General features: G+C 40.7%; 1 protein-coding gene across 1 annotated transcript in view; it reads right to left on the bottom strand.

The window, feature by feature from the left end:
• PEAK1 (pseudopodium enriched atypical kinase 1) overlaps positions 1-16529 on the bottom strand; it is a 170937-nt gene that overhangs the window by 44969 nt on the left and 109439 nt on the right. The window contains exon 4 of the mRNA XM_040257307.1: positions 2325-2515. Within this exon, the coding sequence (XP_040113241.1) occupies positions 2325-2515 (191 nt within the window). The remainder of the gene's footprint in view (positions 1-2324; positions 2516-16529) is intronic.

Below are 16529 nucleotides of genomic sequence, written 5' to 3'. Positions count from 1 at the left end.
GGCTCCAAAATCACTGCAGCTGGTTGACTGCAGCCATGAAATTAAAAGATGCTTACGCCTTGGAAAGAAAGTTATGACCAACCAGATAGCATATTCAAAAGCAGAAACATTACTTTGCCAACAAAGGTCCATCTAGTCAAGGCTATGGTTTTTCCAGTGGTCATGTATGGATGTGAGATTTGGACTGTGAAGAAAGCTGAGCACCGAAGAATTGATGCTTTTGAACTGTGGTGTTGGAGAAGACTCTTGAGAGTCCCCTGGACTGCAAGGAGATCCAACCAGTCCATTCTGAAGGAGATCAGCCCTGGGATTTCTTTGGAAGGAATGATGCTAAAGCTGAAACTCCAGTGCTTTGGCCACCTCATGCAAAGAACTGACTCATTGGAAAAGACTCTGATGCTGGGAGGGATTGGGGGCAGGAGGAGAAAGGGACAACCGAGGATGAGATGGCTGGATGGCATCACGGACTCGATGGACATGAGTCTGAGTGAACTCCAGGAGATAGTGATGGACAGGGAGGCCTGGCGTGCTGTGATTCATGGGGTTGCAAAGAGTTGGACACAATTGAGTGACTGAACTGAACTGAACTGAAGAATGTCTGAACTGTGATTCCTGATATTTATGCTGAGGGTATATAGTAAATAAAAAATATAATTCTCATTTTTTAAATATGTTTCATAAAATGTAAAAGAATGGGAAAAGTTCAATAAGCTCTGTGACTATAAAATCTATTGACACTAGAAGATGGTTAAGACGGTTGCTTGGGTAAACTGCAAGAGTGTACTCTCCCCCAACCACAAATCACAGAATACTTCGGTAACTTAGAATGGAAGTCTTCTCCTTATGGAATGTGTTTTCAGCTGCATGTGGATTGTTATGATTTGAGTTTCCCAAAAGGACACAGTAGAGCATTTCGCCTAGTTTTATCTAACCTTTCGGTCTTCTTAAGATGCCCTTATTTCCAAGTATACTAGCTGATCTTAGAATGATTTTTCCTTACAAGAACCTGCTAGAGAAAAAAGACAAAGAAAGGAGGTGAGAAACTAGATAGAAGAATTGGGCAGTAGCCCATAAGAATCTTACTAGTGCCATGCACGTGGCAGTCGAGCTCATGCTACTCAGCTCTCCTGACTTCATGGGAGAAGAGTACTAAGAAATCCTTGTCCAGCCCCAGGCTTTGCTTTTCAGAAGGAAAGAAACTCTGTGACACTCAAGGAAGGAGGAAGGTGTGATCAGAAGTCACTGGGCACTCAAGAAAGAAGAGTGAAGATGATTTCAGAGTGGAAGAATCTTTGCATTAACAGGTACATTAGAGATAATTTAGCTCAACCCTCTTTGTAGTGCAGGATTCTCCTTCACTGCATCTCTGAAAGAAGATCCCTCAGGCTCTGCCTAAACACCTCCAATAATTGGGATCTTACCTCTTTGAGTCCACTAGCACCAAGTAAGAAATCTGGGATATATTATAGATTCTTTATATCATTCACATCCAGGTAACTACCAAGGTATTTTACCTCTCAAATATCTCTTAAATCTGTCCACTGTTCCCCTTCTCATTATCTTAGTTGAGGTCTTTCTTTCTCATCCTTTTCTGTGGTCCTGCAATAGTACCCAACTACCAGATTTTCTGCTACCAAATAATTCACCTCTAATCCATCCTCACATGGCAGACTGCAGTGGATGTTCTAAAACACAAATCTAGTCATGTCATTCCTCTGCTTAAAACCTTTTAATAATTCAATACCACAAACAGCCAAAAACCAAAAAACTTAGGTTTTAGCCTGAAATGCACGACCTTGTCTAACTCTCCAGTGCATACTTCAGCTATGCTAAATGGCTGTGATGTCCACATGTTCCAAGCTGTTTCACATCTCCTTGCTTTTTGCTCTTGTTGCTGCCTCTGGTTAGAACACTCTTCTTTCCCTCTGTCAATCAGCTCAGTAAGGAAGTATCTCCAGGAAGGCATCTTTTGACACTCTCCCCAGTGTAATACAAAAAATATTCTGTGTGTATTCTCTATCACTGCACTTATCCTATTATACTGAAGTTATTAACTAATCTCTTTCCCACCAGGTGAGTCTCTCATGGCAGGGACCATGTTAAACTCTTAGTGAATGACACAGAACTCATAGTAATGTGTTTAATACATGCCTAGTACATATTAAATACATGATTTTTTCTGATGTAAGTTAAAATTTATAACTCCAATTTCCAACTTTCACACCATGGAACAATAAAAATCATCTCGCTAGGGAAATAATGGCATTTGGCTAGTACATAAAAAGGCAAAGTTTAAATACTACTTATATGACATTTGCACTTACCTAAATTGCTGTATGTTGCACTACAGGGATTCAGGTCCATAGGATCTGAAACGTCTTCTTTTTCTTCTCTTTCCAGTTCAGGTAGGTGCAATGCTGGTGTGACTGAAGTGCAACCCCCGCCATCTTGCTTCACAACAACAGTTCTTGGATCCCGAGGAGAAAAATCCTCTGTCACTTCGTGGGTCACATGACTGAAACAGATCAGACCATCACCACACTGCCTTCAAAGGTCTCTACTAACACTGCCTTCAAAGGTCTCTACTAAGATTTAGATTTATGGAAGGCACATACTTACCGTAAATGTAAATAACTGGCCCTATAGTCACAGCAATGGGTTATAGGCCCCAGCATACTTGTCTGAAGATAAGGCAGTCTTTTACTCAGGCTGATATGTCTATCTATCCCGATCCATACTAACTGAGAATTCAGCTTGGTGGGGGAGGTACAGTAGGCTCAGAGGGAAGTTTGAGAATAACAGGTAAGGAAGGGAACTTCTTGTATGTAAGAGGTTAGCGATAATGGGGATAGAGGGAAATGAATGCTTAACTAGTTGAAGACAAATATACTCAAGTATTTAAGAAAGTATTTAACATATTTACTATGTTTACCATACTATAGTACAGTCATCCCTTGGTATGTCTCTTCAGGGGACGGGTTCTAGGACTCTACAGGAAATCAAAACCCACAGATGCTCAAGTCCTTTATACAACATGGGTGCAGTATTTGTATTATATACAAATACACCATTCCATATATGTTAAATCATCCCTAGATTACTTCTAATACCCAATGCAATGTAAATGTGGTGCAAATAGCTGTAAAGACAATGCAAATGCCATGTAAATAGTTACCAGTGCATGGCAAATTCAAGTTTTGATTTTTGGAAATTTCTGGAATTTTTTCCCTGTAATATTTTCAAACCTGTAGTTGGTTGAATCCACGAATATGGAACACACAAATTAATAGGGCAGACTGTGCTATAATACTATAACAAATATGAAATACTTTATAGTATTTATTTTATTACACACTAAAGTATTTATGAAACTATTTAGTAAAGGATCAGGAATAAAGCTGAGATTTAAATAAGGAAGTTAAGCAATTATATTCTGTAAATTGAGGCCAGGAAGCCTTTTTGCCAGGAGGACACTGATGCATCAACCTTTGCCTGTATGCATGCAGCAGGCAAGGCAAATGGAAAATAAAGGTCTGTACTCTAACTAATCTTGTCTACTAACATGAATCTGAAGTGTGCCACTGGCCACATACCAGAGGATGGTCATCCATAATGCTTTTTGTTTCTCCAGTCTTGTTTCTCTGCTGCTTGCTCATTTGCTTATAGCTAGCTCTTCTAGTCTTCCCCACATCCTAGCCTATCTGAACTGTCAACTCTGTTGCTATAAAGTACAAGGGGATGGAATGGTTATTAAATGCTGGTGGAGAAAACTGCCCTAGTTAGAAAATCTCATTGGGCTGGTCAATGAAACAAATTCAAAACCAGGCACATTTAATAGTTTCTGGTTCTACTAAAAGTATTCCTAGACTGTCACATACTCCCTAGCTTTTCTTCCTGTTTTTTCTTTTTAATGGGCAAAGAGAAAGAAGGAAAGGACACATCTTATACACTGTTATATGTTATTTCTGGAATTCCAAATGGCAGTGAGTCATGGTGACATTTACAAGTTTCTTTAAAAGAGGTACTTGGTTTGATCATGTGTCATCAGAACATATATCACCTGTGGACTTGAAGGAGCAGATCTGAAGGAAGAGCACTTTCTTATCAATCTTTCATTATGGAAATTATGCATGTGCAAGAAAATAAGCCTTTAAGTCTATGGAATACAGTGTGTGTTGGTCGCTCAGTCATATCTGACTCTTTGCAGCCTCATGGACTGCAGCTCGCCATGCTCCTCTGTTCAGTGATCTTCCTGGCAAGAATTCTGGAGTGGGTTGCCATTTCCTTTTACAGGGAAGTCTGCTGGATATACAACTTCAAAAGTACTCTTCCAAAGCTGGCAGACACAGAGGTCTCTCTATCCTGCGAGTAAACAACGAGTGGGAGGTACCATTATGGGATCTGGCTCCTGGGGATGGGGTAAGGTGGGAAGGCTTTGGGTCACTAGCAGTCAACAGGAGGGTTCATGTAAAGAGGAGCTCAAATGGTAAAGCATGCTGCCTCTTATTAACCTACTGGGCTGCTGTAGGTTATCAAGCCAAAACAAAGCCAGTATGGAGCATAATATTGATAGTCATAAAATCAAGATGGCAAGGGGGCTCTACTTCCATACATTAGTGAAGAAAAGCAAAGTGACACTTCTGAGTCACTCTCAGATGTCACTTGGTGGTGGTGGTTTAGTCGCTAAGTCGTGTCCAACCCTTGTGACCCCATGGACTGTATAGCCTGTCAGGCTCCTCTATCCATGGGATTCTCTAGGAAAGAAAACTGGAGTGGGTTGCCATTTCCTTCTCCAGATGTCACTTAGTATCAAGATTGTAGGTCACTGAGTAGTTATCAACACACTTCAGGAGGGGGAAAATGATCTTCTCTGGGCAACAGTTAATATAAGCCATTTTTAATTTCAAAGCAATAAAATGATTAAAATATATCATCCCCCTTTGACAGGAAAAACATTAAACCCCCAGACACTCTCTTCTTACTCTAGAGTCAGCTTGAGAGATTTCTAGAAAGGTGTTTTTAGGTTCCTAATCTCTGCAGCCTTGCTCTTGCCTTTTTTCTTTCTTTCTCCAATCTCTCTTTTCCATTTGTCAAGAATGACTGGTGAAGCCCAGTTAAAAAGCCGCGACTCCACCCTCACTTGTCTATTTTCCTCCCGGGGAATGGGCTATTTCTATTAAGCCTATTGTAAAAACTACAAAAGTTACTGCTATTAAACCATGAGGAATTCCCTGGGCCTGTTTCCACATACATGAAACATGGCTCTGTACTCAAAAAGGGTTCTCAAAACAATACAGATGCTAAAAAGCAAGAAATAGTAAAGACTCACCCACTGTACTCACTCATACAACTCCCCATTAAAGGAAATTCTACAGGGCCTTCTTCAGTCTGTTAGTCATATTCTGAAGCTCTGATGAACCATAGCTCCCACTGAATTCTGGAGGACTACAAGTTGGGTAAAATATAAGAGGCTCGAATTCTGCACCTTAATATAATCCACTGCACTTTGACCTTTACCTTAGGGGTTTGGTCTGGGAAGTGAGCCAAATTACCTACGGGAAGCTAAGCAAAGTGAACGCTAGTTTTATTAACTCTTTGAGAACCTGAGCAGCACAACCTATATTCTACACAAAGGTCAGTTTTCACAAGCACATTTTAAATAAGTGCACTGGTATATTAAATCACTAATTAAATCAACTGTCAACTATAAAGAATTGTGCAAGGAGCTGGTGAAAGTTAAATCACATAGATTTACAAATGGATGCTAAGACATTTAATCTACATCTACAGTGACAGCAGTGTCTAAGAGGAAGAATTTTAAAAATGCATCAATGATATGTCATGTCTTGATGCTTGAGGAAAATGGTAAAAGAGAGAAAAAAAGGGAAAGGGAGAGTTTTGAGACTTCAGGCTTAGAGGTGATAACATGCTGTGGCTAAAAAATGAAAAAAGAATCAAGAACAGCATCAGAGGAGGTGATTTAGTCACTATGTGCGTGAACGTGTGCTAAGTCACTTCATTCGTGTTTGACTCTTTACGACTCTATGGACTGTAGCCCGCCAGGCTCCTCTATCCATGGGATTTTCCAGGCAAGAATCCTGGAGTCAGTCACTATGTATAAACAAACAAATTGTTCAGCAAGAAAAAAGGAAGTAAAATTTTATACTTAATTTATCTTAGGCATATTAATGTTATAAGGGAATATAATTTTTGACCATTGATTTTTAAAAATTTTCATATTTAGATATAAAATCAGGAAACCCTTGAAAATAGTAATATAATGCTTTTCAAATACAGGTTTTTTTCTCCTAACAAAGAGGTTCACCAACGACATTTCATTGGGAAATGTTCCATGTAATGGAGAAAATACCAGAACAGGAATTGGAGAACCCAGGTTCTATTTCCCTATTACTTTGATCATCTGTGTGAACTAGATGATAACATCAGGAGGGAGATAAAGAAAAAAATGAAAATTTCCCCCATTTCATCCTTGAGACAGATGGTAAAAAAACTCTTTAAAATGAAATTACAAGAAATCTACTAGGATTTCTAATAGAGTATATCTTAGTATGTCTCGAAAGTAGCAAATAATGATGAAGGTAACTAGATTTTTTTCGGGATAAGTACAAGTTGATAGTCATTATTATAAAACAGAAGTATTAACTGATCAATGGCCCACAGAGAGGAAGTTAAGGCTCTTCTATTCCTGCTATTTAAATTCCTGTTGAAAATCCCTAGCTCTCTAATGCAATAGAGGGTGTCTGCAATAACTGTGGTGTTGACATCTAGATCCTTGATCATCAGGCTGGGTCAAACCCTGACTCTGCCTGCTCTTTTACTGGACCCTCAGCATTTGTTTCACTTTCAGGATGGAAGATAACACACATTTCCTTGTACCTCAAACTCTGACCAACTTTTCAATAATGACTAGTTTTCAACTGAGATTTGGTAATGTCTGTATATAGTCAGTTTGTTTATTTAACTTTTATGCAGAATACATCATGCAAAATGCTGGGCTGGATGACTCACAAGCTGGAATCAAGATTGCCAAAAGAAATATCAACAACCTCAGATACACAGATGATACCACTCATGGCAGAAAGTAAAGAGGAACTAAAGAGTCTCTTGATGAGGGTGAAAGATGAGAGTGAAAAAACTGGCTTAAAATTAAACATGCTGACTAAGATCATGGCATCCAGTCCCAATATTTCATTGCAAATAGATGGGGAAAAAGTAGAAGCAGTGACAGATTTTATTTTCTTGGGCTCCAAAATTACTGCAGCCATGAAATTAAAAGATGCTTGCTCCTTGGAAGAAAAGCTATGACAAGCCTAGATAGCATATTAAAAAGCAGAGACATCACTTTGCCGACAAAGGTCCATCTAGTCAAAGCTATGGTTTTTCCAGTAGTCATGTATAAATGTGAGAGTTGGACCATAAAGAAGACTGAATCAGGGCTGAAGAATTGATGCTTCTAAATTGAGGTGCTGGAGAAAACTGAGAGTGCCTTGGATTGCAAGGAGATCAAACCAGTCCATCCTAAAGGAAATCAACCCTGAATATTCATTGCAAGGACTGATGCTGAAGCTGTAGCTCCAACACTTTGGCCACCTGATGTGAAGAACTGACTCACTGGAAGAGACTCTGATGCTGGGAAAGATTGAAGACAAAAGGAGAAGAGAGTAGCAGAGGATGAGATGGTTAGGTAGCATCACTGACTCAATGGACATGAATTTGAGCAAACTCCCGGAGATAGTGAAGCACAGGGAAGCCTGGTGTGCTGCAGTCCATGGGGTTGTAGAGTCTGACAGGACTGAGCTCCTGAACAGCAGTAACAATGTCTGACCTGACACTTAGAAAAATCATGTTGCAATCTCCGCAAAGACACATCTCATTTTCTGAAAGTGGAAGATGAACTTAAAGTGTTCAAAGGAAATGGTAACATTGTTACAGATTTGTCTGTAATACAAATGAATCCCTTGGTAAGGGATTCATCAGTCTGCAATATTCATACATAATTCAAAGCTGCAGAAGCAATCTCCTGCGGGAAGCTCACTTGGCTTACCCAGGTGGTAGGATTAATCATTACACCATCAGATGAAATAATCCTTTTTTTTTTTCCCCAGCAAGTTTGTTCAAGACAGATTTTTGTAGAAATTCTGTTAATGTCTGAATATACTTTTTAAAAAGGCAAATCAAATCGCACATTAGAACAGATTAAAGGCTTTTATGTATCCAAGTATTTCCACAATTTCAGTTCAACTTTATCTTCAAATTCAACCACCTTCATTCAGCTTCAGAAGGGACAGTAAATGAAGTCAGACTTCTGTAGAGACCATCTGCCTTTTGGGGCAAATGGTATCCTTGATTCCCATTTGCCAGCTCTCTTTAGTAGCTGTATCTGTCTTTAGTTGCCCAAGACACCCAATAAGGAAATGTGTGATTTTCACAACCTCTTTTTACCCCTAAAAATCAGATCAAAGCACATCAGAAACAGCATTTCGTAGTTTTATTACTGGTTTCCAAAGCTGCTTATTTCTGGAGTTGCTGGGGATGATGGACCTTTGCAGAAATGGGATGTGAATCGACATGAGGAGGAAAGTTCAAAGTTATTGAATCCCATACTCTTTATCTATTGAAAGAGGCAGGGGGATCTCCATTTCTTCCTGTCTTTCTACCTCTAGGACCCCCCACCAATATGACATTTCTCAATCTTATCTTAGTTTTCAGGTCATCAACTTGATTTTGCTACACTTCCCAATTACTGGCATTCTCAGGTAGAAAAGTGTTGTATCCACTGATCACTATCTTAGCGTCTCCAATTTTCCACTAAGCCTTCTGTAGTCTTTAACTGAAAAACTTCAAACTTCTTATCTTGAACTGAGATTAACCTTTAACTGAGATCTGATGAATTCTTGCTAATATGTCCAACCTAGTCTGGTCAGACGAAGGCAACTCCTCCTGGTGTGAATAAAGTGGCTAGGTCTTGGGATGGGGAAGATTGGCAGCCATGTGCAAGGTCTTAAATAGACTCTAATTTCCAGACACTGCACAGTTTCACCTTTTTTTTTCTTTAACAAATGTGAATAGCAAATTAAAAGTGTCTGCAAGGCACCAGACTGTAAGACAGCAAAGTAGATAAGAACACAGGCCACAGTACATCACTGTCACCTTCATAATAGTAAGAAAAATTACAGTTTTAAAATCCTATGAAATACAAAGTCAGAATGGCACCTGTACAAATTAACAGAAAAGATAAATTAATCTCGGAAAAGCACAATAAAATAGGGCTGCCTTTCTCAATAACCAGCCTAAGCTGGTGGCTCAGAGGTTAAAGCATCTGCCCGCAATGTGGGAGACCTGGGTTCAATCCCTAGGTTGGGAAGATCCCCTGGAGAAGGATATGGCAAACCACTCCAGTACTCTTGCCTGGAGAATCCCATGGACAGAGAAGCCTGGTAGGCTACAGTCCATGGGGTCGCAAAGAGTCGGACACGACTGAGCGACTTCACTTCACTTCACTTCTCAGTAACAGAGGTGTGGTAGGAGCTTTGCAGCATCACCATTTGGCCTTAGCTCACTTCTAAAGAAGGGGGTTGGATATTGATGTTTGTTTCCTGGGGAGGCAAGGTGTTAGAAGAAAATATCCACAGGCCCCTCAACAGGACTAATCTAATGAGGATATGGAACAGTCATCTCTGGGTCCTGGACTTTTCCCACATGCCCAGAAACACTGGAGAAGCAAGTCATTGTACGTTTTCCCAGTTTCCTCTTATCTCCCTCAACTGCCCATTTGCCCTTTGAGTCAGAGGAGTGAGATGATTATGTACCCTACACTCTCCAGAACACAGCTGGCTCACAAGCAGGATGGATGTCGGGAAGGAAAGGGAACCAGTACTTCTCAGGCCCTACTCCAACGCTACCCAGTACAAGCTGCACACTTTTCGGTTTAACTCACAGGAACACCTCAAGAGGTAAAGGTGATTATTTCTCACTTTACACATGGGGAAACTGAGATTGAAAAAAGTGAAATGAACTGCCTTAATAGGGTAGAGAGTCGGACATGACTTAGCGACTTAACAACACCCCCAAAACGGTTATGTGTGCACTCAGGTGATAGAGTCAGGATCTGAATTCAATACTATGCATCTCTAACATGTTCTTGCTACCACACTGGTACTATTAGGTAAGCCTGGTGCACTGTGAAGATTCAACAATAAATGCTTGATTATGAAGAGATAAAAGGGTTTTGAAGAGAAAGAAGCTATCATTGAAATGTGGGGTGATTACAGCTGCGTTCTTTTGAAACATTCTAAACAAAGTTTTGCAAAAAGATTTTTTTAAATGGGAGCTGTTCTAGTGTGTGAAAGACTGTTTATAGATATTTGGCTTCCTAATATTAGCCCCTACCACTAACGTCTACACCTGCTGACTGCTAGATACTGTGGGCTTAAAATATGTGTCTCCTACAGTAATCCTCTGAGTAAGAGTTGTTATTCCCATAACAGCGAATGATAAGAGCAGCCAAAACTTACACGGTACTTACTATGTCCCTATTCTAAGCCATGTTTCTCAAAGTGGCACTGTTGATATTCTGTCCAAATAGTTCTTGGTAGTGGAGGGCTGTCCTGTGCATAGTAGGGTCACACTAACATCTCTTATCCTCTCTCTAACCCATAGGTATTGGAGTCACTCTCTGCTTCCCCAGTTGTGACAACCAAATAGTCTCCACATATTGCCAAATGTACTCCGGGAATATAAAAATCCCTTCCCTTGCCCTCCTTTCTAACACTTAACATCAATCCTTTTAAGTCATACAGGTGATTATTTCTGTTTTACAAATGAAGAAATATTAAGCCAAGAGTGATTTAGTTATCTGCCTCAGGTAACACAGCTAGCACCTGGTGGAGCTGAGGTTCAAACCTGACCCTTCAGCTCTAGTCTGTGCCCTAAACAAATTCTGCCTCTCAGTTTATGGGTGAGGAAACTAAGAAGCAGAGCTCAAGTAACTTGTCCCAGATCCAGATGACAGAGTTAATAAGTGCTGAAAAATGGAAGTGAAAATCGCTCAGTCATGTCTGACTCTTGACTCCATGGATTGTTGCCTGCCAGGCTCCTCTGTCCATGGGGATTCTCCAGGCAAGAATACTGGGTTGCCCTTTCCTTCTCCAGGGGATCTTCGCGACCCAGGGATGGAACCCACACCTCCAGTGGGTTCTTTACCACTGAGCCACCAGGAAATAAGTGGTGAAAGCAGGATTCAAATTCAGGTCAAAGCCTATGTTCTAACATAGGCTAACTAACTTCAAAGCCTATGTTCTAACATACTATGCCGACTGTTATTAACATGGATAAGAATTGCTTGTTAAAGATGCAGATTTTCGGCCCCCACCATGAGGGACTGATTTTACAGCTCTGGGGTTTGACCCAGAAATCTGCATTTATACAAACACCCCACATGATTCTGAGCAGTTGATCCTAGGGCCACAATTGAAGAAGCTGTTTTTCACTGCCTCCCTCTCTGCAGAGAGGAGTAGGAAATTAAGTATAAAGGGAGTAAAATGTAAGAAGTGAGGAGGAAATTTTTTAGTAAAGGAGCATCATTGCTCAGAAGTGATATGGCTGAACAGGGGAAATAAAATAATTTAAGCAGTCACAGGTGAGAGATTTATAACAGGCTATTATAAAAGGGAGGGAGTGCTTTGGGACCAATCCTTATCTTTTGAGGTTTATTCTTAGAGTGCAATTATACAAACTTGCAACATGTTAGGAAATGAGGATACAGCCTAGTACGACATTTCTGATTTTTATTAGAAGGCCTGGTTGGCTGAAGACCACTCTGAACACAGGAAATGGCACCTGTGACACCAGCAGTAAGTCAAGTCTCCCAACATGCAGCACTATCTCAGTTCTTCACATTAACAGAGGTCAAAAAAAAAAAAACAACAAAAAACCCCCCCAGAGGTCAGAGGTGAACACAAAAGCCAGGCCCCTCTGGCTGAAAAAGCTGCTCCAAGACAGACCACAGCACCTGTACTTTCTACTCACCCTGCAGGGGACTCTTCTTAAAATCTCTTTCATTCTGCTATTCCTCTGTTCTACATCAGCCATGGGTCCTGTGTGTGGTCAGGTGTTGAGGTCAGGTCCAGACCACCTGTAGGACTTCAAAGCCCTTCACTATGAGGTTGCAACATATGTTTTCATCTTTATTTCAAACTTTCTGAGACCCAATCCTTCAACTTCAGACAATGTATTGACATCGTACATTAGACACACCATATTCTTTATCTCTGTGTACCTGCTTTCCCCTCTTAGAGCTGCCTCCCTTCTTCTTTCCATCTATTCCAAACTCAGCCAGTAATTGAGACTATTCAAATCTCAATTACCCATGACGTCTTATTGTCCATGAGGACACTTCCTTCCCTGAACACCCATGGCAGATGTTATAAACTGTTTGTATCTCCTCCAAATTCATATGTGGAAACCCTAAACCTTGGTGTGGCTGCAGTTGGAGATGAGGGCCGCTAAGGAAATAATATTAAATGAGGTCGTAAGGATAGGGCACCCTAACCCTGTTAGAGAGGATTTGTGTCCTTTTAAGAAGAGGCACCAGAGAGTTTGGTTTCTCTTTCTGTACCTATTAAGGAGAAAAGGGAGGACACAGTGAGAAAGTAGTCATCAAGTCAGAAAGAGAGCCCCCACCAGAAACCAAATCGGCTGGAACCTTAATCTTGGACTTCTGGCCTCCAGAACTGTGAGAAAACAAATCTTTGCCGTTTAAGTCAACTGTCTGGGGGGGGTGTTTTTATGGAGCCCAAGCTAAGGCAGCAAGGACTGAGGATCCCAGAAAGCACTCAGTAAATGGGTGTTAAATAAACCCAATCAGGTGGGGTCTGGGCAGCATGGCACCAGAGAATGACACCAGGATCTGTGTCCACACAGCTCCCAGCAAAATTTCTGCCGGTATCACTATGGAGGACGGGACTGGGACAGGTTCCAATGAGGAGCATCCAAAGGGAAGGGGTTCCTCTCCACAGTTTGGAAGGCAGAGGAACAGGGTATCTTCCCTGGTGAAGAATGGAGCTTCCCCATGCACCAGCAGCACGAAAAGGCCAGTGGCTGATTCCTGATGCTGTTTCACTCCATGATAACTAGGAGTTGCTGTGGGGAGCTGATCAGCATGCTCCACTATCATCACTTTGCTTTTTTTCAGACAAGTCCTTCATCCTGCTACTAACAAATCACCATTATAAAGGCACCATATGAGGATAAACTGCTTGTCCTGGAATTAAACCTTTAAATATCACCTGATGACTCTAATCAATACTCGACTGCAGTTATATTAAGTAATCACTGACTGAAAACTGGCCTAGAGGTCTGAATAAAGGCCAAGAAATTAGAAACTCAGATTTAATTTCAGCCCTGCCACCGGTGCTAGTCTGTCCCTGTCTCCCGTTATTCATCTATAAAATGGGTGTAGTGACATTTACAGGAGTGTATATTAACTAGGCAATTCACATGAAGTGCTCTGAAGAAAGTGAACAACTGTGCCAATGTTGAGTACTTCAAGACTGCTTGAAATCAGTGCATCAGTACACCTCACTGTGGCCCTTAGTGGTCACAGCATGCCTTCCTGCACTCAGGCTGACTTTATAAAGGACATGATAGACTCCAACAGCCTCAATAATCACCCAAAGAGTGCAGCAAAAGGTACTCAGAGGCCAAAAATCTCTGAAGTCAGAGTCTGGCTCTGCCACCTACTTGCAGAGTGGTCCTGGGACTATCCATGAGCCTCTCTGTTTTCAGTTTCCAATAAAATAGGAAGAATGCACTATCAGAGATACTGGCACAACTGAGATAACAAGAATGAAAATTGAGAATTATATAATAAGATACTGGTATTTGACTTCAGAATCATTAGGCGAACAAGGAAACAAAGCTGACCTGACAAACAGGGGAATTCTCAGTTTGAGTCTTTACTTTGGACTACGTTCATTATGAGACTCAAAACAAGTCAATTTAATCCTCTGGATTTTTAATCACCTCCCCAAAGGGAAAGGAACATAAAGCTCTCTGAAGACCACCCCACAACCATCCTGTATCATTCTTTGATTACAATAAAATGAGATATTCATCCATTTTCTCTAAAAGAGGATTATTGAAAAATTCAATAGTAAGGACTTTATGAACTCATCTAAACTTCAGGAACAACAGGTCAGCAAATGCAGATGTGATTTTTATAAATGCTGACAGTCCAGAAGTTTCTTTAGAGCAAAGAACATGATCAGGAGAACAAGCAATTACTTTCAGCTTCTGTCTCCAGTTTTTTTCTTTATGATAAATAGGAACTTGGTCTTCAAGGCCAGTTTGGTCCTAAGCAGGAAAAGATGACTTTGACAAGTTCTCTTAGCAAAGAGTAGAGATAATGGAAATTAAGACATAACTGGAACACACCTGAAACTAATACAACGTAAATCAACTATTCTTCAATTTAAAAAAATGTTTAAAAAATTTTTTAAAAAAGATTGTCCATATCAAAAGAGAGAGAGAGATAACTGGAGCATAAACATTAAAAAAAAATTCAAGCTTCTAGCTGAATTTTCCAGAGAAGGACATCACATTGTATCATAATCTAGGAAGTATTTTAACTTCTCTGTCCATACTCCATGTGCATACACATATGTATATTAAGAGACTCAGACCCTGGTTACTTTAGTGAGCAGCAAACATGTATAGCATTTGGCCAGAATGGCCACCAGGCCACCAGCATGCCTGATGACTACAGACAAATCAGATATTATAGTTTAGTCCAGGGGTCAGAAAACTTTGCTATGAAGGGTCAAATAGTAAGGAGTTTAGACTTTACAGTCCATGTGTGCCTTTTGCAACTATTCAACCCTGCTTTTGGAAAAGGAAATGGCAACCCATCCTAGTATTCTTGCCTAGAGAATTCCATGGACAAAGAAGCCTGGCGAGCTATAGTTCATGGGGTTGCAAAGAGTCGGGTATGACTGAGCAACTAACACATACACACACACAACCCTGCTATTATGGTGCAAAAGCAGCTGTAGATATGTAAAAAAATGAGTGTGGCTGTTTTTCAATCAAACTTCATTTATAGAAACAGGTAGAAGGTTGGATGTGGCCCACAGTTCATAGTTTGCCAATTCCTGATCTATACCCCTGAACCTTGGAGTGGATTAGAGGGGCTCTAAGGATTGACTCCTGCATTATCGAGGAACATAGCTGAATTCTAAGGACTCTAAGAAGGTCAAAAAGGTCTTGGAAGAGTATAAGAAGGTGTATATAGATGACTAGCATTTCTAGGAGAGCAAAGGTGTGCCAAACCTAATCTGCTTGTCCAAAATGGAAGTTGCTGCAGTTTGGATAAAATCCCAGCAATATGAGGCAGAGCTGTATTCCTGAACTGATCTGGGACTCCCAGAGAAACTGGACTTACATGGTATCCAAGAGTACATGATAAGGTTAAGGAACATGATGTTCAGGGCTGGTGGAGCTAGAAAGGTTAGTCAAAGTGAAATAGGGAAGAGTCAGTTTTGACTCTTCTATGCTGGATTTGTTTCTTTGACTTTAACCCTTGTTTTTTGCTTTTTTGCCACTTTTGTTATTATAATCATACATAATGGCCTGCTTCAGTGAACCCTGTCCCCTCTGTCTGACCCTTAAACTAAAGTGTCTTTTTTAGCTTACAGAGAGATCATTTGACCCTGGCTACCTGTAAATGACTGCAAGAAACTAACACATCCCCCTGCCTAAGGTATGCCATCCTAGGAGATATCTGCAAGGATCAAATGGTCTTTTTACTTTGTTTCCTTATCTCCCCCCATCTTTGATTCATAAAAGAACCTGGTACCCAGTCCCCAACAAGATGGTTATTTTGAGACATTAGTCTTCCATCTTCTCGGTCAGCCAGCTTTCCAAATAAAGTTATATTCCTTGCTTCAACACCTCGTTTCTTGGATTCATGGCTCCATGTGCAACAAGCAAAGCAAGCTTGAGTTCAGTAACAAAAGTTCAAGAGGCCATTTCAGGGGGCAAATGGTATCCTTAACTTCAGTTGAGAGTGTTATAGTTATTTTAAGCAAGTTATCACTATTTTCTCAGTCATTGATTGTTTTTCTAATTGATTAGAAAGAAAAATTTTAAGCTAATTTTTGTTTCTTTCATGGGCTGAGCAGCACAGTATGGACAGCACAGCAGCACAGAATCTTAGGTCCCCAACCAGGGATTGAAGCTGTGCTCTGTGCAGTAGGGGACTTTTCAGGTGGCACAGTGGTAAAGAATCTGCCTGCCAAGTAGGAGATGCAGGTTTGATCCCTGGGTCAGGAAGATCCCCTGGAGAAGGGAATGGCTACCCCCTCTAGTATTCCTACCTAGGAAATTCCATGGACAGAGGAGCTCAGTGGGCTATAGTCCATGGGGTCGCAGAGATGGATGTGACTTAGTAACTAAACAACAGCAACAAACAACCCCTGCAGTGGAAGCACAGAGTCTTAACAACTGAACCA

Source organism: Oryx dammah, unplaced genomic scaffold, assembly GCF_014754425.2.
Source record: "Oryx dammah isolate SB20612 unplaced genomic scaffold, SCBI_Odam_1.1 HiC_scaffold_16, whole genome shotgun sequence".
NCBI lineage: Eukaryota > Metazoa > Chordata > Mammalia > Artiodactyla > Bovidae > Oryx > Oryx dammah.
This window is presented reverse-complemented; position numbering and strand designations above follow the sequence as displayed.